The sequence below is a fragment of the Equus przewalskii genome, chromosome 5 (genome assembly GCF_037783145.1).
Source record: "Equus przewalskii isolate Varuska chromosome 5, EquPr2, whole genome shotgun sequence".
Lineage (NCBI taxonomy): Eukaryota > Metazoa > Chordata > Mammalia > Perissodactyla > Equidae > Equus > Equus przewalskii.
Window position 1 is genome coordinate 9,006,409 of NC_091835.1, and position 23,920 is coordinate 9,030,328.

The 23,920-nt window shown below is 59.8% G+C and overlaps 1 protein-coding gene across 8 annotated transcripts; it reads left to right on the forward strand.

Moving 5' to 3' along the window:
* Positions 1–5,704: 5,704 nt before the first annotated feature.
* SLC4A3 (solute carrier family 4 member 3) lies at positions 5,705–19,895 on the forward strand. 8 transcript variants are annotated; one of them, XM_070618388.1, is made up of 23 exons: positions 5,705–5,991; positions 6,731–6,874; positions 7,186–7,351; positions 7,955–8,232; positions 8,372–8,487; positions 8,915–9,114; positions 10,699–10,847; positions 11,002–11,182; positions 11,643–11,778; positions 12,038–12,221; positions 12,665–12,764; positions 13,231–13,415; positions 14,056–14,281; positions 14,428–14,646; positions 15,069–15,217; positions 15,397–15,591; positions 16,055–16,273; positions 16,622–16,711; positions 17,222–17,388; positions 17,846–18,099; positions 18,388–18,557; positions 18,737–18,910; positions 19,572–19,895. In XM_070618388.1, exons 2-23 carry the CDS (start codon positions 6,824–6,826, stop codon positions 19,647–19,649), a joined length of 3,687 nt encoding a protein of 1,228 aa, XP_070474489.1. In that variant the 5' UTR covers positions 5,705–5,991; positions 6,731–6,823; the 3' UTR covers positions 19,650–19,895. The 8 variants fall into 8 exon arrangements, with proteins under 8 accessions (XP_070474489.1, XP_070474491.1, XP_070474490.1 ...); XM_070618390.1 differs by having other exon boundaries at positions 5,869–5,991; positions 7,898–8,232; XM_070618389.1 differs by lacking the exon at positions 5,705–5,991 and adding an exon at positions 6,013–6,102.
* Positions 19,896–23,920: the final 4,025 nt, after the last annotated feature.

Below are 23,920 nucleotides of genomic sequence, written 5' to 3' on the forward strand. Positions count from 1 at the left end.
ACCACTCCTGGAAGTGTCTCACCAGGAGAAGGGGCCGGGATGCAGCTCCTTCTCAAACCCTGGGCACTCTGAGCCAGTGGGACTGTTAGCCACTGACACTGTGCGCAGATGGCAGCCGGCCGGAAACTTGCCTTACACACCCTGGACTGTCCCCAGAGATCGATTCCTCCATTCAGCCTGGCCTTTCCCCTCCAGCAAGTGCTTATTGATCTGCTGCCGTCTGCCTAGCCCTGGGTGTTCTGGCAGTGGAGGCCCGAGGCGGTGGAGAGAAAGGATTCATTCCCCAAAACTGTGCATAGCGCTATGCTACATTTTCTGTAGAAAGAAGGTGGGAGGGGATAAAATGCATATGCATATTTGCATCTATTTGTATAAATACATTCTAGAGGGATAAACAGAAATTAGTGGTGGGGGTGAAGAGAGCAAGGCAGAGGGGGCAGGAGTAGTACTGAGGTTTTATTACTTTTTATTTGAAAAATATTTCTAAATCCTCTGAATATATTATGATTCCAAAACAATATTTGAAAACGTATATGAGGCCCTAGGGGGTCAGTGGCCAAACTGAGTGGTAAAACATTCGTTCCGAAGACTTTGGAAGGAAGGGAGCAGATCAGTTCAAAGGGCCCATCTCTCCTCAATGGGAGAAGGTCCCTCTTTGCTGATGAGTCATTTCTCGTGGTGAGGGTCATGTCCTTCCTCCTCCTTTGTCAACATGCTGCGGTAGCTTCTGAGAAGCCCCTGCCCAGATTGGTTAGCTGTGGTTGGACACTGAGCCACAGTTCTGTGTGTGATGCTCTGCCCATCTCTAGATGTGTGCAGTATTTGCATCGACCTGCTCAAGAGTCTGTGGTGTGGTTGTCCTGCGGGAAAAGGCACAGTGGATTGAGATCCAAGAGGTCCAGGATTATGCCTTCGTTTTGTGGTTCACTGTTTAACCATGTGCAACTTGTCCTTGCTGACCTGTGGCACCTTCATCTATAGCGAGGGGGTGAGACTAATCAATAACTTCGCCAGTTCACAGAATTGTTGAATGCATCATGTCCGTGGAAGCGCAGTGTGAACCATGAGGCATTACATAAATGCTGGTTGAAAAACCTGCTGATAGTTATTACGACCTGTTTTGTTGCCGAAAAAGGCCCTTCATAATCAGAAGAGGGAAAGCCTGCCTCTCACCCACCGCCAGTGCGTTGACGGTGGCTGTTTCCCCACTGTGCTGCAGAGGGAACCTCAGACACTGCTGGGGATGTGAGCAAGCCGAGGCATGCTTTTTCTTGGCCCATCCTTTGTCATTTGATCTTCTTGGACTCCGTGACTTCTCTGTCCTCCACAAAAACATTCTTCAGTTTATTAGTTACTATAATTACTTGTGCACTGCCTTCAAGTCCACAGACATTTGCTGAGCTCTTAAAGTGTGCCAGGCTCTGTGTGAGAAGATGGGGTGCAATATAAAGATGACTCAGACATCCTCCTGCTTTCTGGGAGCTTACAGTCCAGTGAGGGAGCGGAGAGGCACCCAGGGGGGCGGGTCATGAAGGAGGGGCCGGATGACAGCAGGAGAAGATGGCAAGTATGGCCATTCTGGAGTACCAGCTTTGTGCTGCTCTTTGTACTAATCATTTCATTGACATTAGCACACTCAGAACAACCCTGAAGGAGAAGCGCCATCTCTGTTTTCCAGGTGAGGAAGCTGAGGCTCAGGTTGAGACAGGTGATTCTCACGGAGGGGATGCTGGTCTCAAATTCACGTCTTCTCTTTTTCCCAGAAACTGTATTGCCTCTTAGACCTTTTAGAATGCCCACCCTGGTTCACCCTCTAATCCTTTTAAATTTGTCCCCTGTGGCACCAGGTTCTCGGGATGTCACATCCTACCAGGAAAACACCATCCAGATCCTCAGCACCCAAATATCCGTGCAGATCCGCTTCTTTCCTGCCACGCGGGGAATACACACTGCCTTTCCCGAGCTCTTCCTCTGCTCTCCTGCTTCCCCGACCGCCCGTCCTTGCACGGATGATTCTTCCGTATGCTTCAGGTCTTTGTCCCCGCCTTAGAGAGTGCATCCTTAACTCTGCCACCTGGATGTTCTCCAAACTGTCCTTTCCCTCCACGGCACGTTTCGTAATTATAAATTTATGTGTTTGCCTGTTTGTTATCTGTAAGCTGCCTGAGGGCAGGGACCATGTCAGTTTTTTCCCCCCATGTATAGCCATCACCTGGCATAGAGTATAGAGTGGATGTGTGGGTGTCAGTTTACATACTTGGGTATGCATGAAAGATTCCTTTACGACATTTTCAAAACACCTTTTATTTCAAGCCCCCCGTCCCATGGGGTTGGCAGGACTCACCTTGCCCCCTCCCCCACCTTGGGGGAGCCTCCTTCTGCTTTGCCAACGCTGCATTTACTCTCGCTCACCCTTTTCTTTCTCTTCCTCTGCAAACCTCCCTAGGTTTCCTGAGACTTCGGCCCTGGATGAACAAAAGGCAGAATGGCTTGCAGGCTTTCTGTCCTGCCCTTTCCCCAAAAACAACAAAACTCAAAGCGGGCTACCTGCTCGGGTGGTGCTGGCGGAGGAGAGTGAAAGGACACATCTGTCAAATGGCATCCCAGCCACAAATGGACCCGTGCAGGTGGAGCTGCAAGGTGGGCTCTGCAGCGGGGAGGGAACCCTCAGGGACAGGCGGTGCCGTCTTGAGTTTGCACCGGTCTCAAAGCTGAGTCCAGGTTTACTGAGAAACACGTGTGGATTATGATGGGATGAACCACTGTGCAGTGACAACAGTAGTAAGTAATAGGAATGACATTTATTGAGCACCTGTTGTGTGCCAAGCAACAGCAGAATCTGGGAGAGGGTCCTGGGACAGATCTTTCCCTCACACCTTCAGAGGGAACGTGGCCCCGCCCATATCTCGATCTCAGACTTCCAGCCTCCAGAACTGTGAGATGATACATTTCCATTGTTTAAGCCACTGTTTGTGGCGCCTTGTTAGGGCAGCCCTAGCGCACTCATATACCATCGCAATCCCTTATTGCTCTGAGCCGGGTAACTCGGTTCCAGGTCTCTACTTCGAGTGCTGCTTTGGCGGGGCCTTCACTTCCTCAGAGATACGCAAGAGCCTCGCAGCCCCTCCCAGTTGAGAACACTGCCGAGGGCTCTCTGGTCTTTGGCATACCAGCATACCTTCGACACCTGGTCCTGCTCAGAGCCCCAGCCCCCGGCTGCTAGCCCGGAAAGTTGGACAGCAGCTACTTGACTACCAAGACAGCCTGAGGAGGGTCTTGCCAACCTGGGACCCTCATGGACTGGGCCCTGGACTGATGCCTTAAGGGCACCATTCGACTGGTCCTGGAGGCCCACCCCGCTGCAAGGAGCATGCTGAGCACATGCTGGTCTTCGGTGAGCCCTCAGACTCCCATCCTCTTCCTCACCCCACCCACAGTCAGCAGCTTTGGTCTCTAGACTCGCAAGCTCCTTCCTCTATCCTCTAACCTCTGGGATGATGGAGAGAAATCTCCCCTCAAAGGATCTTCAGACACCCGTGTTCCTCTCCCCTTTCAGGGTGGAGGTGGAGATGTCGACAGCCTCCAGTTGTTTCATACCCGCTCATCCCATGAGACGTGTATGAGTGTATGCTTTCATGATTCCCTCTCGCATCTCCTGGCGTCCTGGAGCCCTTTCCGTTGTGCCCTACTGCCTCCAGTGCGCCTGAGATTGTCAGTCCCCGATAGAGGGTTCCCGATGGGGTCTTCATTCCTGTGACAAAAGAGTGCTCCTCGCATGCACAAGGGATGACCTTGTGTGTGTGTAGCTGCCCTGTCAGTTCCCAGCTCAGAGCCTGTAGAAGCTCAGATGGTGACAGGAAAAGTGACAGAAGCACAGAGCACCCCCTTTGCACCTTCCTCCATGGCCTAGTCTGACTTGAATGTCCCCATCCAGCAAGCTGAGGCCCCAGGACGCCCGCCTGGCACATGCAGCACCACCAAGGCCAGTCCTGTATGTCCAGGGGAGCAGGAGCCGTCCCATCACAGCATCCGGATGTGGAGACACAAGTCCTCACCAATAGGCCAGAAGCCCTCTGGTTTGGGTTCCTCTTACAGCCATTCCCTGGAATCACTGTCTTGGGGTCAAACATTTTGGGAACTAGACCAGTGTAGTAGATAATTGTCATCCGTGGCCATCCAAATCTTTGAAAACCCTCTCTACATTCCCCATGAGTCCTGTCTCTCCAAGGTAGAAGCCATGTGCCCAGACTCCCTTGCAGCCAGGGTACAGACACGTGACCTGGGTTCCACCAAGCAGACTCGCCCAGGCAAGACCTGAATTCAGAAGTGAGTGACATGCACGAGGCACTTGCCCTTCTGGGAGCATGGGGTGGAGGCATGTGGGCCTTCTGGGGCGGCAGTGGTGGAGGTTTTGGTGCCCAATGATAGCAGTGTTTCTGCTAGAGCAGCTCTGGTGATGGGGCTGGTCATGATTCCTAGCTCTCTATTCCTCCCCCAAATACTACCTAATATTCAGTATTCCCTTTAATAAACTCCTTTCCAGCTTAAAGTCGCTGTTGCTTGCAACTCAGCATCCTGACTGATAAAATCAGGGAAATGTGCTGAGTCCAGGGCACAAGGTAAGGAGGCAGCAGGCGCTGGAGGTACCAACATCAGGGAGCAGGCAGAGAGCAAGTGAGAGAATGGCTATCTGATTAGCAGGGCTGGGTAGCCCCCAGTTGTCACTTCAACTGGCCTGGAATTCCCTCTCACCAAGAGTGTCTGCTCCCCGCTCCCCAGAGCAGAGACCCAGGGCCATTTGCTGTGGACTGGCCTTGTGGGAAGACCTTATTTTTCACAACGGCGGTAACACGGCACTGAGAAAGAACCCAGACTCTGGAGTTGGAGATGCCATATATAAAATACCACTTCAAGGTTGGCACACTACTACTGTTGTCACTGCGCAGTGGTTCATCCCATCATAATCCACACGTGTTTCTCAGTAAACCTGGACTCAGCTTTGAGACCGGTGCAACCTCAAGACGGCACCACCTGTCCCTGAGGGTTCCCTCCCCGCTGCAGAGCCCACCTTGCAGCTCCACCTGCACGGGTCCATTTGTGGCTGGGATGCCATTTGACAGATGTGTCCTTTCACTCTCCTCCGCCAGCACCACCCGAGCAGGTAGCCCGCTTTGAGTTTTGTTGTTTTGGGGGAAAGGGTAGGACAGAAAGCCTGCAAGCCATTCTGCCTTTTGTTCATCCAGGGCCGAAGTCTCAGGAAACCTAGGGAGGTTTGCAGAGGAGGAGAAAGAAAAGGTGAGCGAGAGTGGATGCAGGGTTTCAGCCAGAAGCTGGGGGGTGGGTGGAGGAGCGAGCCTTTGGCCTCCCCAGTCCGCAGAGCAGAAGGAGGTTCCACCAAGATATGGGGGGCGGGGGTGGTGAGGTCAGCCCTGCCCTTGCCCTCTCCTCATTGTGTGGCTCTAAACGTAGGAAGTCTTCTTGGGGTTGAGCTGAAACCCAGATCAGGGCTGGGGTCAGAGGGTAAATTACACACTTGAGGTCACAGGGTTAAACTGCTTCCCCACACAGAGCACCATTATGCCCAGCATCCTGCCCGCCTCCCCCCCTACTCCTCCCCCGGAGGTGTTTCCCTCTCCTGGGCCTGGCCAGTTCCACCTTCCCTGCCCATCACTTCCATCCTGGGGTCCCCCACCCCCCATCCTCTTATATTTTCCTAAGGATTCAGGCACATGGCTTTCAGCAGATATTATGGAGGGGCTGTTCTGGACATGGCCTTGTGCTAGGTGCCGAGTTTCAGCGAGACCCCAGAGGGTAAAATTGAGATCCAGTAGTTCCTTGCCCTTGGAAAAGGATGTGACCTCAGAGAGCAGGGGAGCGTGGAAGGAGATGTGGAAACCGAGCCACAGAATCTTAGAGCTGAGTGGAACTTGGAACACTCCTTTCCAGGCCCGGCTGGCTCCACATGGGGAAGCCGAGGCCCGGAGAGGAGAGGTAAGGTGCCAAGGTCAAATGTTGGGTGGCGCCCGGTGGCAGAAGCCGCGCATCTGGGGCTATACTGGCACTGAAGGGTGCTTCCCTGGGACTGTGAGCCGAGTTCCCAAGGTTGGAGCGACTTGTGTCTGTTGGGGGGGGGGTCGCCTCCAGGGCTCCTGAGAGGAAGGGAGGCTCGAAGCAAGGTGGGGAGTGATCTGGGGATTGCGGGACGGTAGGGCCGCGCACCCGTCCCCCGCCATGCGTGGCGCGCCCGGCGAAGGGGCTGGCGAGCAGGTGGGGTCCTGCGGGGGCCCGCGCGTGGGGGCCGGGCCGGGGGGGGCGGGGTGAGTCACGGCCCGCCCGCTCCCATTGTGCGGCCCGGCGGCGGCGGCGGAGCTGCGGAGCCGAGCGCGAGGAGGAGGAGCCGCGGGCTGCGGGCTCCGGCGCCTGCGTCCGCCCGGCCGGCCCGCTCATCGCGGCCGCGGGCGCCCCCCGGCCGCCGGCCCTGCGCGGCCACAGGCCCGGGAGCGAGCGCGGGGGGGATGGGGTGCGGCGGCCGGCGCGGGCCCCGCACGCTCCGGAGCCCCGAGGTACCGCAGGGCGGGGCGGGGCTGGGCGGGCGCGCGGGCCAGGGCCGGGGCCCCGGTGTCCCGCGTGGCGGGGCCTCGGATCGGCGCTCGCTCGGGCGGGGGATCGGGCTCCGGGGAGAGAGAGGGGATGGCCGCCCGAGGATCCTGACCCCGCCCTCCTCCCCCAGGGCTCTCCACTAGGTCCCTGCAGCGCCCCCTTCTTCTCACCCGGGTCACGGGTCCCCCAGTGAGCCAGACCCTCCCAAGCTGTCTCTCCGGCCATGGCCAACGGAGTGATCCCGCCGCCCGGGGGCGCCTCCCCCCTACCCCAGGTGACTGACGCGCGCGGGGGTGGGAAGAGGAGGGGCAGAGACCCCAAGGAGGAGAGGGGCGTCCTCTGGCCGACCCTGGGACCCCCAGATCCAGGGATGGAGCTGGGCCGGGGGGTATAGAGAAAGAGGAGGCCTTTTGGTATTTTTCAGATCTGTTGCCCCCTCTCTCCCAAGCCTGGGGCCCAGGGAGAAGGGGCTGTAGAAGATGGAGCCTGCTGGTCTCCCCAGCCCCCACCCAGGACCTGGAGTTGGGGTGGGTGTGGGGTGTTCACGGGTCAAGGGTTCTTAGGAGAGGCTGTCTGAGTCTGCAGGTCCGGGTGCCCTTGGAGGAGCCCCCTCTGAGTCCAGACATGGAGGAGGAGGATGATGACTTGGGCAAGACCTTGGCTGTGAGCAGGTTTGGGGACCTCATCAGCAAGCCCCCGGCCTGGGACCCCGAGAAGCCCAGCCGCAGCTACAGCGAGCGGGACTTTGAGTGTGGGTAGCCTGGGGACCCCTAGTGTGGCCGCCCTCACCACCATCACCTTCATTGCCACCATCACCGTGCTCACCACTGGCTTGGTCACCCAGTGCCATCTTGTGCTGGACGCTGTGCTGGACGCTGTGCGGGGCCACCATGCCATGTTAAGTCATCCTGCCTTACTCACCCATCGCCTGTCCGCCTGCCAGGGGAGCCGGGCCCCAGACGCAGGGGAGATGTAGGGAGACTGGCCTGAGGCCTCCCTCAGTGACCTTCATCTTCCCCAAGGCTCTGCCATACCCTTGGCCCTGCTCTCTGCATCCTCATCTCCCCTCCTTAGCTCTTCTGCCTCTACCCTTCCCTTCCTTGCTATATCATGTCCTCCTATCCAGCTCTCCTCCCCTTTCATGACCTCCCCTCTCCATTACTCCCATTCCCCGACTCTACCAGGCCTTACCAATGACAGGACATGGACACAGGTGTCGGGGGGAGCCTGGCTCTGGAGGAGGGACTAGGGTGCCCTTGTTTGAGGTCTTGAGCTAGATTAAGGTGTGTGCTCCTAGGGTGGTGAGGGCCCCCCTTCTGCTGGGGGGCCCCAACCGGCTCTCCTGCACCCCCAGTTCACCGGCACACATCCCACCACACCCACCACCCGCTCTCGGCGCGCCTGCCTCCACCCCACAAGATGCGGCGAACGCCCCCCACCTCTGCGCGGCAAGCCAGGCGGAAGAGGAGGAAGGAGAAAACCTCTGCTCCCCCCTCTGAGGGGACCCCTCCCATCCAGGAGGAGGGGGGAGCCGGAGTGGATGAGGAGGAGGAAGAGGAGGAGGAAGAGGAAGGGGAATCTGAGGCAGAGCCTGTGGAGCCCCCACCCTCAGGGTCCCCCGAGAAAGCAAAGGTAGGGGTCTGTCCCCACAGGAGGGCTGGCTGCGCAGGGGGCCACGGCAGAGGGACCAGGCTGAGTGGGGCGTTGGGGGCAGAGTTGGGGCAGGAGTCCAGGGCACGTCCGTCCGACTGTCTGGTTGGTTTGTCCACAGTTCTCCATTGGAAGTGACGAGGATGACAGTCCCGGCCCCCCGGGGAGGGCTGCCTTCACCAAGCCCCTGCCCTTGGTGGGCCCACGCTCCGACAAGAGCCCCCAGCACTCGGTCAGGTACTGGCGCCAGCCCGGCCTTGAGCAGGTCCCAGGCTCCTTCCTGACCTTGGGGAGTGTCCCTAGCTCTGATCCAGAGAAGAAGAGAGGAGGAAAGGAGAGGGGGCAGAGAAGGTGGCAAGGGGCCTCTTTTCTGTCCACATGATTCACAAGGAGGAGAGAAGCAGAAGGCAGACAGGGACAGTCCTCCGGGAGAGAGGGTGTCAGAGTGAAGAGGAGGCCCTGGATAGAGAGGAAGGGGGGACCAGTGCCATGGGGGCAGGAAGGTGGAGGGGAGCTCCGTTCTCTGCCCAGGAGCCTGTGTCTGGTGTCCAGGAGGCCACTCCAGGCCCCACCCCAAGCTGGGGGAGGGCAAAGGAAGCCCCGACCTGGCCCTTCTCCACTGTGGTTCCCTGTGAAGTCCAAGGCTGCCATGTTGCCTCCTCAGCTCCCCCAGCCCCCGGGCCCGGGCCTCCCGAGTTGCCGGGGAGAAGAGCCGGCCCTGGAGCCCACTGGCCAGCTATGACCTGCGGGAGCGGCTGTGCCCAGGCAGTGCCCTCGGCGGCCCCGGTGGCCCAGAGCATCAGGTGCCCACAGACGAGGCGGAGGCCCAGATGCTGGGCTCCGCAGACCTGGATGACATGAAGAGTGAGTGACACCCTGGGGCAGCCCCCGCGGCCCACCCCCAGCCTGTGAGGGGCCTTGGAGAGGCTCTGTGCTCCCCGCCCCGGGGCTGAGTCCCCTCTGCAGCATCCCTGTCTGATGGCATGTGGCCAGCGATGGGGAGCTCACTCTCTCTCTAAGCCACCTCTCTGGCTGCCAGAGTTGAGATTTCCCTCTGTCCTTCTGTCCTGATTCTGTCCTCTGAGTCACCCCTGGGATAAGGCGGCCACCTCTTCCACGTGATGTTTGGGGACATCATTATATTCCCCCTCCCCCATAGCTCCCCTTCTCAGGACAAACTCTTTTCACTCCCTTTGGACCAGCCCCCTGAGTCTGAGCCCGTCTGCCAGGCCCTGCTGCTCCCTGTGTTGGGGCCCCCATCCCATCCCATCACCCTCGGCTGGGCCTGGCTGTGATCTTGGCACATTCTTTCCATCTTATCAGCGCCCTGGTTTCTGTGCCACCTGTCATCACCCACGGGGCTCTGTGCCCAGGCCAGGGGCATCACTGACCCCACCCTCCTCCCCCTTGGAACCACAGTGTGTGGGCGAGGGTGGGGGGGAGAGCTTTGAGCTCAATACGTCATGGAAAGTTGCCAGGGCCTGAGGACAGGGACAGGAACAATCCGATGGCAGCAGCAGTGGTGGCAGGATGGGGGGGGCAGGGGGAGGGCGTGTTTACAGACCCAGAGTGGGGGCTAGAAGCAGCCGGGAGCAAGCCTGGGGACGTGGGGAGTTGGGGTCGGAGGCCTGGCCACCTCCAGCTCTGGCTGGACACAGACCACTCCTGTCCAGGCTCCCACCTCTCAGGAGAGCCGGGGCTCTGGGAGGGAGCAGGGGCTGAGGCCTCGGCTGTTGGGAGAATGACGAGCCCGCTGGAGGAGGTCACGGAGCCCAATGGGGCGCCAAGCCCTGGGCCCAGGGACGCTGAGGGCCAGGGCCATGGGAGGGCTCCAGCTCCTAGCCCTCGAGACTCGCTGGCCTCAGAGGACTTAGAGATGTTTGTGCTGGACCTTGAGGACTATGACCTGAGGGAGTCCACCAGGGGCCAGCTGAGCCCTGTGGCAGGGGGACCAGCTTGTGAGTAACTGGGCTGCTGGCCTTTCCCCAGCTGCTGGCCTGGAAGGGGCAGGTGGGGAGGAAAGGAGAGAAGCTTGGCCTGAGTCTGTCCAATGTGTACCTGTGGAGGGAGATGTGGGTACCCAGAGACGCCACAGGGAAAGTGCGCGGGTCTTGGGGTCTGGCCACTCCATGTGGGTCGTGGCGCTCCAGAGTGAGAGGCAGTGGCCACGGCAGGAGCTGTGGACTGAGCTGGGGTCTGCCTTTTTACCGTGGCTTGGCTAGGGGTCCTCTGCAAGACTTAAGGCTAGTCTTTCCCCCTCTCTGGGCCTCAGTGTCCTTATTTAGGAAATGGCCACACTGGACTGGGTGGTCCTGTTGGCATGGCCCTTGGGTGACTGTGGTGCCCACCAAGTAGCCTGGCTGGGCAGAGCAGGGGACTGGAGGGGCTGACCAGGACCCCATGCCCCGAGCTGGACCCCTGGGACTCCCAAGCCCCCCTTCTTTGCAGGTCACCGGCTGGAGGACAACCCTGGTGTGCGTCGGCACCTGGTAAAGAAGCCGTCCCGGACGCAGGGTGGGCGGGGCAGCCCCGGGGGCCTGGCCCCCATCCTGCGCAGGAAGAAGAAGAAGAAGAAGCTGGACCGGAGGCCTCATGAGGTACCGGACCCCCAGGGAGTGGGCCCGCAGCTTCCTCTCACCTCTCCTCCCCAGAGCCTCCTTTCCCTTCCTCCGCGCCTCGCCCTCGCGGTGTCCCCAGGACAGCCGGTCCCACTTGGTGGTCCCCAGGCCCTCATGCTCGGCGCCCACTCAGGTGTTTGTGGAGCTGAACGAGCTGATGCTGGACCGAAGCCAGGAGCCGCACTGGCGGGAGACGGCCCGCTGGATCAAGTTTGAGGAGGACGTGGAGGAGGAGACGGAGCGCTGGGGGAAGCCCCACGTGGCCTCGCTCTCCTTCCGCAGCCTCCTGGAGCTCAGGAGGACCCTAGCCCACGGTAGGGGCCCCGCAGGCCTGGCCCTGGGGCTGCACGCCCTCTTCCCAGGCCGCAGTGTGCGGCCCGCGCCAGGCTGCCCCGCTCCCGGGGACTCCTCCCTGGAGGGCCCAGGCGAGGTCTGGCTGCCACCTGGGGATGTGGAGTCCAACTGCCTGCGCAGCCGTAAGCTCTGAGGGGCAGGGCTGTGCTGCTGGTACCTGGCCCTGTACCTGGGCAAAGGAGGCATCAGTCCCCACTCAGGAAATCGACAGATGACTCCCTTCCCTGGGTGAGGAGGGGCCGTGCCTTGCTCTCCTGCTCCCTTTTCACATCCCCCTGTTGGGCCGGGCTCATTGCCTGGGGCGGGGGGCTTGCCTCACCCCGCACCTTTGCCTGCCTAGGGAGAGGGGAGCAGAACAGCTGGGAGTGGTTTTTTTCCTATCTGATGAGACCATACTCCCTCCCCTGACTGTGCCCGTAGGAGCTGCCCTCCTGGACCTGGAGCAGACTACTCTGCCGGGCATTGCACATCTCGTGGTGGAGACCATGATTGTGTCCGACCAGATCCGGCCGGAGGACAGGGCCAGTGTGCTTCGCACCCTGCTCCTGAAACACAGGTGCTGGGGTGGGGTCCCTGGGAGGGGGCTTTCTAGTTCAGCTGCCCCTCCAGGAGCACAGACTCTGCTTGAATACCCCAAGTGATGGGGAGCTCACTCCTCATTCATCTTTGGGCAGCACCAGCCATTAGAAAGTTCTTTCTTACACTGAGGCAGAAGGGATGGAGGCCCCTGGCCCTCCATTTCTCACTTCCTCATGACCTCAGTCCACCAAGGGCCTCTCCTCCTAACCCACCTTGCCCCCTTTGCCCTCTTCTAGCCATCCCAATGATGACAAGGACAGTGGCTTCTTTCCCCGAAACCCGTCCAGCTCCAGTGTGAACTCGGTCCTGGGGAATCATCACCCCACCCCCAGTCATGGCCCTGATGGTGCGGTGCCTACCATGGCTGATGACCTGGGGGAGCCAGCCCCGCTCTGGCCTCACGACCCTGATGCCAAGGAGGTCAGTCGCCTTGCTCTGCCCTGAGCTGGGGGACGGGAGGGCGTCCAGCTTCACCCGAGGCCACCGATGAGGCTTCCTTGAGCAGGTTGGGGAGGCGGGATGCCCGGCGCCATTCTGGGCCTGTGGCGGATCTATAGCCACACGCACGGGGCCCCCTGTCGGGGAGAAACAGGAGGTTTAGTTGGGATGATGAGGCAGACCTAGGGGAGCCTTTTAAACAAGATAAGGCTGGGGGGGGGCGGGGTTGGAGGAGGGGCCCACATCCCTGGCTGGTCCCCTCTGATGTGGGGCCCAGCGACAGTCCCTACCCTGGCTGAGGAGGCAGAAAGCAGGGCCCGGATCCAGGGGTTGGAGGGCAGAGTCCAGGGCTGGAGCAAGGGATGGGAGGGCCTGCCACGGCCTCCGGTCTGGGTCCCAGCCCTATTCCAGTTCTGCGTCCTCAGAAGCCCCTCCACATGCCTGGGGGAGACAGTCACCGGGGGAAAAGCCTGAAGCTGCTGGAGAAGATCCCCGAGGATGCTGAGGCCACTGTGGTGCTCGTGGGTGAGGAGGGCCAAGCACTGGGGGCTGGGGCTCCAGGGGGTGGGCGCCTCCACCGGCTCTGCTTGTCTGCAGTTCTGGCCTGTAGGCTGCCTCTTCCGGCCCCAGCTGGGCTCCCTTCTGGCCCCCTGCTCTTCCTCACAACTGGTCTGGCCCCCAGCCCTTTCTTCCCCAGTCCCCTGCCTGCTTCCCCTCCCGTTTTCTGCTATCTTGGACTGCTGCTAGTCCATATAGCTTCTTGGCGAGGATTAGAGAAAAGCACCCCTTCCTTGAGACCCTTCATTTCCATCTGTTGGTAAATTGTAATAAATATACAAATATATAAATGAATAGGGCTCCTGTAGATTGGGGTTTCCGTATGCAGTGCGCAACCTGCTCAACTCTACATGGTGGCCCCGGGTAGCCCATCCAGGGCCTGCCTTGACCTCTCCCCTTTGCTCAGCGCCCTGGGCCTTACTCTCCCCTGCAGGCTGTGTGCCTTTCTTGGAGCAGCCGGCGGCAGCCTTTGTGCGACTGAACGAGGCTGTCCTCTTGGAGTCCGTGCTTGAGGTCCCTGTGCCGGTTCGCTTCCTCTTTGTGATGCTGGGGCCCAGCCACACCAGCACTGACTACCACGAGCTCGGGCGCTCCATTGCCACCCTTATGTCTGACAAGGTGGGCACTCCAGGCCTGTTCCCCCGCGCCCTTCTCGTTCCCTGTCTCTCTCACTGCTTCGGGCGGTGCCCATGGATGCAAGGGTGCTGGAGGCCTTCAGGGGCAGAGATGGTGCCCTGGGGTGGTGGTGGAGGGAGCTGTTGGCCGAGGGGAGGAAAGGGAGCCCAGCGTTGGGGCCGTGGGAGGGGGAGGTGGTTGCAGGGGGAGAAAAAGCCCAGACCCCCCACGTTTTGGATGTGACATGAGACTTGAACGGGAGGGCTGGATGTGGTGGTCTTTGCTGTGTCTTCTCCTGGGCTTGGACTTGCTGGTGCTCTAGCTGGGGGTGATGTGAATACTCACCAACCTGTGGGGTGAGAAGGGTTCTGGAAGCTCCTGCTGTGCCGGGTGGGACCCCTTAGTCTCTGTGTTGTGGAAAAGTCTGGAGGCTCCCAGGGGAGTAGAGGGCACGGGGGTCCAGGGCTGTGGCTGCGTGATGGCCAGCAGGGACGTGAGTCAGTACTTTGACAACTGGACTAGACCCATGTGTGTGGCTGAGTGTCCACTCTGCCTCTGGCTCTGCGATGGCCCACCGCCTCCTCCTGGAGCCCCCTCCCAGGGGCTCCCTGAGCTGCTCAGCCCCTGCCTCTCCTGCCGCCAGCTCTTTCACGAGGCTGCCTACCAGGCCGACGACCGGCAGGACCTCCTAAGCGCCATCAGTGAGTTCCTGGACGGCAGCATCGTGATCCCGCCGTCTGAGGTGGAGGGGCGCGATCTGCTGCGCTCCGTGGCTGCCTTCCAGCGCGAGCTGCTGCGGAAGCGGCGAGAGAGGGAACAGACCAAAGTCGAGATGACCACCCGGGGCGGCTACACGGCCCCTGGGAAAGGTCAGACCCTTTGGGGCCCAGAGTCCCCCACAGACACGTTCCCTACGCAGCGGCTCCTAAGGCCGTGCCCCAGGCTGGGAAGGAGTGAGCCCGGGGTCCCCGAGCAGGAGAGTGTGGTCTGTTCCAGCAGCCCCTTGTTCCCCCAGAGCTGTCTGTGGAGTTGGGGGGCTCTGAGGCGACCCCTGAAGATGACCCCCTGCTGCGGACTGGCTCGGTGTTCGGGGGGCTCATCCGGGATGTGAAACGCCGCTACCCGCACTACCCCAGCGACCTGCGTGATGCCTTGCACTCCCAGTGTGTGGCGGCTGTGCTCTTTATCTACTTCGCTGCCCTCAGCCCTGCCATCACCTTTGGGGGGCTGCTAGGTGAGGGGGAGGGGATCGCTTTCGGGGGGCTGCTAGAGGAGGTGGGGGGAAGAGGTGAGGCGACCAGCTGGGGGGAGGGGAGGAGAGGTGAGGGGGCGCAGTGTCACCTGCAAGGTTTCTGGGTCAGGGTGTCCCAATGATCACCTCGGGGGGCTGATGGGTGGGAGGGGCTAGTCCCCAGTGTGACCATCTTGAGGAGCTGCTGGGTCAGGGGATCCCAGTGGTCACTTTAAGGGGGCTAGAGAGTGAGGAGGGCAGGAGGGGTGCAAGGGGTCAGGGGTCCTTGTGGGGGCTGGTGGTGAGGGGCAGGAGCGATGGGGGTGGGGGGCTGCTTGGTTCTTGGTGGATGTCCAGGTTAAGGGATGCTAGAGGAGGAAGAGGGGACGGGTCAGGGCTGTCCCACTGACCCTCACCTACCCCAGGGGAGAAGACCGAGGGGCTGATGGGCGTGTCCGAGCTGATCGTGTCCACGGCTGTGCTTGGCGTCCTCTTCTCTCTGCTGGGAGCCCAGCCGCTGCTTGTGGTTGGCTTCTCAGGGCCACTGCTCGTCTTCGAAGAAGCCTTCTTCAAGGTGTCCGCCCTGCCTGCTTGTCCCCAGGGATCACTTGCCCATCTCTCTGTCCCTTGGCCCAGGCGACGAGTCCCTGCCGTCTCTCCCTCTTCCCCTTTGGAGTTCACCTCCCGCCACCCCGGGGGCCCTGACGTCCAGGGCAGGCCGCTGTGTAACCTCCCCTCCCTCTCTGCCGCTAGTTCTGCCGAGCCCAGGACCTGGAGTACCTCACCGGCCGGGTGTGGGTTGGCCTCTGGCTGGTGGTCTTCGTCCTTGCCCTGGTGGCCGCCGAAGGCAGCTTCCTGGTCCGCTATATCTCGCCTTTCACCCAGGAGATCTTTGCCTTCCTAATCTCGCTCATTTTCATCTACGAGACCTTCCACAAGCTCTACAAGGTGGAGGTCCAGAGAGGTCTTGGGGGTGGGTGGAGATGGGGGCTGGGCAGTGCCCTTGGGAGGACAGCATGGGAGGGGGCGGCAAGGAGCATTGGGGGCAGACGGGACAAGGAGGGGTGCTCTGTTGAGTGTGGGTATGGGGGTCGGGGACACCCTGGGCTAGGTCGGAGTTGAAGGGGAGGGAGTCAGACCCAGAAGTTGCTGGTCAGCACTCCGGGATTCCCCTACACAGGTATGTGACGGGAAGGGGGGTGGGGCACTGTCGGTGCCACAGGGCCCGGTGTCCTTGGGTGGCCGTTTGTAGAGGGGCGGGTGTGTGTGAGATGTAGCTGGATGTGCTGTGTTCCTGCTGCCTGGTTGGGTATGTGAGAGGCCAGCCCTCTCCCTTGCAGGTGTGCTGATGGTGATGAAATCAGGGTCACCTGCCCAGGTGAGCCATAGGGCAACCTCGCAACCCACACAGGTGTTCACGGAGCACCCACTGCTGCCCTTCTACCCCCCGGAGGGGGCATCGGAGGCTGGGCTGGATGTGAATGGGACTGCCCTGCCACCCACCAAGGGGCCACCAGGCCCGAGGAACCAGCCAAACACGGCTCTGCTGTCCCTCATCCTGATGCTCGGGACCTTTCTCATTGCCTTCTTCCTACGCAAGTTCAGGAACAGCCGCTTCCTGGGTGGCAAGGTGCGTGGCTGCCAGGTGTGCGGCCTGGGGAGCCCTCGTGGGTCCCCCTCAGTTCCTGCTGTCACCGCCTGGCTCTGCTCCAGAGAGGGGCTGCCCCTTCTCCCCGTCAACCCATGGACCTAAACCAAGTCTGTGCAGCCCCCACCCCGTCATGAGCCTCAGAGAAGTTTAATCAGGAGAGGATGTCCTCCTGGGCTGGCCTGGCACCTGGGGGGTTTAAAGGGGCCGGTTGAGGGACTTCTGGCTCCAGCTCAGACCCAAGGGAGGTTGGGGTAATAGCCCCTGTGTTAGTCTCCTGACCTCACCTCTGCCTTCTGCTCCCTTGCCCCGGTTGGCCTCTCTCTCCAGGCTCGCCGCATCATCGGGGATTTTGGCATCCCCATCTCCATTCTGGTGATGGTCCTGGTAGATTACTCCATCACAGACACCTACACACAGGTGAGTGAGCCTCGACCCCCTCTGGCAGCTGGTTCTCATCCCAGGGCCTTGAGAGCCCAAGGTCAGGGCTGGGACCAGCTTTCTTTGTGGAGCGGCTGTCACCTGCTGGGGCCCTCCTGGGGTAGGGGTGCTGGGGGTTTTAGAAGGAGCTGTGTGGTCCAGCCAAGTTGGCCAGCCAGGGCGTCTGAGGCCGTGTGTGTGACCATTAGTCAAGAATCCTGGAGGAGCAGGTGTATGGCTGGGGGGAGAAGGACAGTTGTCCCCACAGCAGGTCTCCTGAGAGCTCCAGGGCTCGGGGAGAAAGTATGTCATTTCCCTGCCTTCTACCGGACCCTCAGAGGGACAGTGACTTTGGAGGATGCAAAACGAATTTTCTCTAAACCCGTTCACACCCAAATTCCCCGGAGCCCTGGTCCTGGGGACACCGAGCTTGGTGGGAGCGGCTGCTGCGTGGGGTTCCTAGCATGGGGAGCCCGTGTCCCTGAACCCTGTCTCCTGCCGGCCATGCAGAAGCTGACGGTGCCCACGGGGCTCTCGGTGACCTCCCCCCATAAGCGCACGTGGTTCATCCCACCCCTGGGCAGTGCCCGTCCTTTCCCGCCCTGGATGATGGTGGCAGCCGCCGTCCCCGCTCTCCTGGTCCTCATCCTGATCTTCATGGAGACACAGATCACTGCGTGAGAGGGCTGGGGAGCTCTGGGGAGGAGTGGGGGGCAGTGGGCTTGGCGGCAGGGGGTACCTGCATCTGGGGCATGGTTTCCCTGGGGTGCTCTGGCGTGGTAGCCATCTGTTGCTGCCACCATGTGCAGGGTGGCACTTGACAGTCCTCAGAACACTCTGGCAGTATGTTCTCGCACCCAGTGATGCTCACATGTATCTCATTTTGGTTAAACCACAATAACGTGGTGAGATCTGGCATCTGGCTTTTGTGGTATTTTAAGTATCTACAGTATGGGAACTTGGCTCAAATTTGCTTCCATGTGAGAGCTTCAATTTGGGAACTTGGAGGAGGAAGCTGGCAGGTCCTGGGGAGAGCTCTTCTCTGCGTGTGCCTCCCCCCACCCCGCCCCCACTGTTGCGTGGGCCTGGCCCTGCCTCCAGCCACTCACCGCGCTGCCCGGCCTCTCCCCGCAGGCTTATTGTCAGCCAGAAGGCCCGGAGGCTCCTCAAAGGCTCCGGCTTCCACCTGGACCTGCTTCTGATTGGCTCCCTGGGCGGCCTCTGTGGGTTGTTTGGGCTGCCCTGGCTCACGGCCGCCACCGTCCGCTCAGTCACCCATGTCAACGCGTTGACCGTCATGCGCACCGCCATCGCACCCGGTGACAAGCCCCAGATCCAGGAGGTGCGGGAGCAGCGGGTCACCGGCGTGCTCATCGCCAGCCTCGTGGGTGAGAACATGCACCTTGCAAGGCCCCAGCGCCCGCCCCACAGACTTGCCTTCTTGGGTCCCATGGCCTTACATTCATTCTCTATCCCAGGCGTGACCCGGGTCCCTTCAGAATCTCAAAATGCATCCAGTCTAGCCCCCGCCCTGCCCCCCAAACCTGCTTCTTGACATTCATGGGCCCTTTTTCCACCAAGCCCTTTCCTGGTGCTCTGTCCTGCTCCGTCTTCTCTTATTCATGGTGATGATGCCCAGCTGATCAGTCAGATGGTCCCTGTCCCCTCCTCACCAGGCCTGTCCATCGTCATGGGGGCTGTGCTGCGCCGGATCCCGTTGGCCGTGCTCTTTGGGATTTTCCTGTACATGGGGGTCACGTCACTGTCTGGTATCCAGCTGTCCCAGCGTCTGTTGCTCATCCTCATGCCAGCCAAACACCATCCCGAGCAGCCCTACGTGACCAAGGTAGGGCCAGGAGGCATGGAGGTGGGGAGCTGGGGTGATGGGAGGGGTCCGAGGGATCCCTGGGCTGGAGATGGACCAGAAGACTGTGAAGGATAAGTTGGGACCTGGGGAGCCGAGTCCCCAAAGATGGTGGGAGCAGGCTGGGCGCTGTATAGTGAGACCCGGTGCCTGGTCCCCAGGTGAAGACGTGGCGGATGCACCTGTTCACCTGCATCCAGCTGGGCTGCATCGCGCTGCTCTGGGTGGTCAAGTCCACGGCGGCCTCGCTCGCCTTCCCCTTCCTGCTGCTGCTTACGGTGCCTCTGAGGCGTTGTCTGCTGCCCCGGCTCTTCCAGGAGAGGGAGCTGCAGGCGGTAAGGGATGTGTTTGGGGCAGTTGTGGGGGGCTGGGCTCTGGAATCAGGGGGACCTGGGCACCAATCTCTGCTGGCATCTGCTAACTGAGTGACTGCAGGCAAGGTACCTAACCTGGAGTCTAACTTCCGTCTGTATAATGGGGCTGAGCATAGGTTCTGCCTTCCAGGGGTGTTGGGAGGATGAAACTAATCCAGGTAAAGCACTGAGTGCGATGGTTTGGTGTGAAGTGAGCACAGGGCTGCTGCGGACAGTTGTGTAGGTTGTGCCCTGAACAAAAGCCCATAGCCGAGGGACGAGTTGGGGTGGGGTGGCGCTGAAGTTTGTCCTGAGCCCTGTTTTGGTCACCTAGAGGAAAGGGCATATTTTCAAAACCGTCCACCCAAACATGGTGTGTACAAAGGTACCGAGGACCTAGGAGTGGCCCCAGGAAGGCACTTCATATGTGGTAGCTGCTATTCTTATTATTAGGAGGTGTCGCTGGGGAGTGACTGGAGGTTTTGGCCAGAGAGATGTGCTTCCACCGGGGTCACGCTCCCTGCAGACAGTGAGGCCTGGAAAGGTCTGGGAGCAGTGAGGGCTGCTGGCTGGAGGAGGAGCTGAGGAACGGGAGGGGTGAGTCTGCCTCCCAGCCTCTCTCAACCTTCTGCTCCCTTTGCAGCTGGACTCGGAGGATGCTGAACCGAACTTCGACGAGGACGGCCAGGACGAGTACAACGAGCTGCACATGCCCGTGTGATCCTGCAACAGGGTGCCCCTCAGAGACCCCGACACCTTAGTGACCGACACCAGGGCCCCGTCAGAGCCCAGCCCCGGGGCCAGCGGGCTCCTCACGACCCAGAGACGTGCCTGGAACCACTGCAGATGCCACGGCCAGAGTGGCCCCCTGACTCTGCCCGGGGCACTGACCTCATCTCACCTGGGCCCTTCCACAGACCAGACCGGCGCAGGCTTTGAGCTCATTATAACCACACTCCTTGTCTTGTGTCTGCCTCACTTTCTTGGTGCCATCTCTTGTTTCTCAGGTCATGCTTAACCATCTGGAATTGGAAGAATTGGAAGCCTTCTATTTCCAGGGTCACCAAAACCTGGGGAGAAGTCTGAGGCAAGGACAGAGAGTTCTTGGGGGAAAGGGAGAGAATGGAGATCACAGAAGGTCAGAGCTGGGCCTTATCATCACCCTCTGGAGCCCCTTCAAGTACAGCTGAAGAGCAGGAGGCTCAAGGTCTCGCTCAAGGTCACATGCCCTTAATCCAGCCCCTGCTTGGAAGAGGGAGTGTGGAGGAGGGAAGCGGGAGGAGCTTGTCTGCTGTAGCTACTGGGGAAATCAGAGCGTCCCCAACGGCCCGCAGAGGGGAATGGAAAATCTTTATCTTCTTTTCCTGATCCCTGGCATGCCCAGGAGCAGGAACCTAGCCCAATCCCCCAGACGCCAGGGTGGTGCTGGATTTGGGGTCCCTGGACCGTTTTAGATTCTCCCGGCTTAAAAGAGAGGCAGTTCTGGGATTCCTGAGGCCACTCCTTGTGCAACAGTCCGTTTTGCCAGAAATAACCTGGGAGGCCTTGAGGAGCGTTCAAACGGAGCCCATTGCGTCACGGTTGCTAGGCAACCGGCAGCGTGGTGGAGCCGGTTGTCCGTGTGTTGCCCTCTGGTGGCCGCTCTCCCACACTGCAGGCTCTGTCCCGACCCGGCCGGCTGGAGTAGCACCGCCACCTGGTGGACTCGCTATGGTCAAAGATCCCGTTCAAGCACATTGAGTTCCTCCCCAGGAGACCAGAGGGCCCAGAGAGGTTCCAGGGGGTTCCGCAGCCCTGGGAGGCTCTGAGCAACCAGGTCCAGGATTCCTCAGCCCCACGTTGGCCGTTTCTTCCGGAGCTGGCCCTGCTTCTTGCTTATCCCTGTCCCAGATTCCTCCCAGGCGTTCAGGCCCTCATCTAGAGCCCGAAGCTGGTCAGGAGAGAAGGCACAGACTACCGTGACGCTGTTGTGTTCATGAGGAGGACACGTGCCCATACAGCTGTCCCGGATTGTCATCCAGGTTGAAGCGTCTCCTTCCAGTCGCCCCAGCCCCCTTGGTCTCTGGCGCCACGATGGCCTCTAGCTGCATCTGGCCTCTGACTCCCCTGGCCTACGTGAGGGCAAAAGTTCCCTTAGCTTGGCCAAGGCCAGGTGGAATTTCAGAGAACTTTGCCAGGGAACAGAAAGGAGGTCAAACGCGAAAACCTAGAACATAAGGGTTTGCAGAGCAGATTCCGAAGGCGGGGAAGGCGGTGGCCCCGCGCACGGGCTCGGCAGAGCCGCTTTGCACGCGGCACTCCTTCGTTTCCTGAGCTCTTGATCAGGGTGCCTGGCGGGGGGCGGGGGGTGGGCTCCCCAGTTTGCTCTGAGAGATGCCGCTACCTCACAGGGAGGAACCTGCTTCTTCCCCAGCCGCTGAGAGGGAGAGGCCCCTGAGCCAGGAAGGCTCGGCTCTTCATTGGACACAGCTTGTGTCAGTCATCTCTGCTTGGCAAATAGCTGAGGGCTGTGGGCGTTCCGCAGCTGGGAAATGGACACCAAGAGCGTGGGGGCTTTTGAAACCGAATGAGTCCTGGTCCTGCCTGGGTGGCGGAGGGGCAGGATGCCTCCCGTAAAACTAGACTCTCAGGCCTCAGATCAACGTGTGAAAAAGTTTCAGTGAAAGGTAGAACCAGACATAACGTCTTGCTGGTGAACATGTCACTCTATGGGGAAGGGCATGAATATGGCCTGTGAGCCAGGAGTCTGGAAGCCCACCGCCAGCCCCCTCTGGTCTCCACCCCGCCCCCACCAAAGGGAGGCAGCAGCCCTTTAGCGAGTGCCAGAGGCCAGAGGCGGCCAACACACACACTGAGCTGGGGCTGCTTACGGGGAATTCTTCTCACCCAGAGTGGGGGCTCTGAGAGGCCAGAGGGGGCTGCAGCAAGCCAGAAGTTTGCCAGGTGCCTTGAGGGATGGGAGAGGAAAGAATGGCAGTGGGGGCCGGGCTGGACGTGGAAGAGAGAAAGACAAGGGATGATGGGACAGTGGCAAACGCATAGAAGGCATGGGGCCTGGACAATCAGAGCTCTTTTCATTTGGGGACATTCAGAATTTGTCTGGAAGCCTTTGTTGCCCCTGTGTTTCCTCGGACTTTCTCTTCACCCACCCTCCGACCATGTTCTCCTAGGGGGATTGGGCGACTTGGCCAAGGCCTTCTTCCACGTGTAGGGGGGAACCAATGGAAAGGAGCCACCTCCAGCCCTGGTGGCTCAGCTCTAGGGGACTGCTGAAGGGTTAGAGGCCATGGCATTTTGAAGCAACAGACCCTGCTGCTGTCTGCTTTAGACTGGAAGCAGCTTCACGAGTGAGCACGTGCCAGGTGGCACAGGACGCTTTCTGTAAGTAAGGAGGACAGTGGGCCCATCGCCATCTGCCCCCCGCCCTGCTTTGGCTTTCTGAGTGGGGTTATGGCCACAGCTTGGGCAGCTGCCCAAAGCTTTCATTTATCCTTAGACAAGTTCAAGCCCCCTTCAGGCCCGGAGATATGCTAACTCATTCTTCTGCTTGGAGCAAAGAGGGCGGCTGGCATTTCCTTGCTCCGTGCTGAGGATTCAGCTCCCTTGAGACGTCCGATGCCCTTGTGAAAGCTTCTGGCTGTCAGAGCTCACGGACCATCTGCTTGGATTGCCCTGGGCCCCTCCTGTAGGGCACAGAGCCTGGCAATAATGTGTCCCGTTTGGCAGCCTGTGTGACATCTCTTCTTGTATCGTATCAGGTGACTCAAATAATGATCATGCCTGTTGACACTTAGAGCTCTCAGAGGGAATTCTGAGCAGCAATGGAAAGGCGAAACAGAATTCAAGGGCACTGGGGCCAAACGCTGTGCGTACAGCTGGCGCTTAAGCCGCTGTTGCAAGCAGCAATAAAACAGGTTCTGGGCAAGCTTTGGACAGTGGGTTGAAGCCAGGGTGGCACATAAGAAGGCCGAAGTGAGGAGTTTGGTTTCCAGATAAATAAATCATAAAGTGGTCTGAGAGAGAACTTGATGGGTTGCGTGGCTCACCACTTGTGCAAAGAGCAGACTCCAATATTTGTAAGTTTTATGTTCTGGAAGGAAGATTTAATACTTGAGCCCTCTGCTGGGATTATTTTTAATTTAGTTGGAAATGTTTCCTTTTATTGAACAACCCTTTTATCAAGTGCTGACTGAGCAGACAACTGTCGGGATGTCCTCTGCGTGGTGGTGGGTGTCACACTCGGCTCTGCGGGCCTGGAGGAGGAGCAGGGAGCTCTTGGGCCAGGGCTGCTGGGACCATGGGAGGTGTGGCACGGAGAGGAGGTGGGCACAGCTGGAGATGACGCAGGGGCTGGGAGCCGCTGGAATGATAGCGGGGAGAAGAGGGGCACTGAGGAGCACGCAAAACCAGACTTTCATTTGAGGCTCCCTTAGCATGCCTGTCACAGCACCTGTCCCACTGCACACCCATGAGCTGGACTTGTCTGTCTCCCCTCTAGGCCACAGGGTGGACAGAGACCCAGCCTGAGCCCGTGTTGTACTCCTACTGCCTCCCACACTGCCTGGTCACAGGGGTGCATGAAGCACATAGGGGTGAACAGGTGACAGAGAAGGAAGGGCCAAGAAGTCGAGGACACTGTCCCACTTAGGATCCAGTGAAGGCCAAGGGTGACACTAGTAGAACTTTTAAAGAATTCAGAAAATGTCTCGGTTCTCATGTTTGTTAGTTTCAGTTACAGCTGTCCCTTTCTGTGTCTGTCAGTAATAATGCCCTCAAAACTCAAAGAGGCACTGTGGGTTTCTTTCCGAGCCAGCTGGAGGGAGAGATGTTGGTGATCCTACATCCTACTTACCAGACTGATGGCTAGACAGTGGCGGGTGGGAAAGAGAAAGTGCCGTTGGAGGGCCCAGGAGCCGTGGGAGACAAGATGGGGAATGGACGGGGAGTGTGAGAGATGGCCCTGGGGCTCCAGTCAGCAGGAAGGTTCGTGTT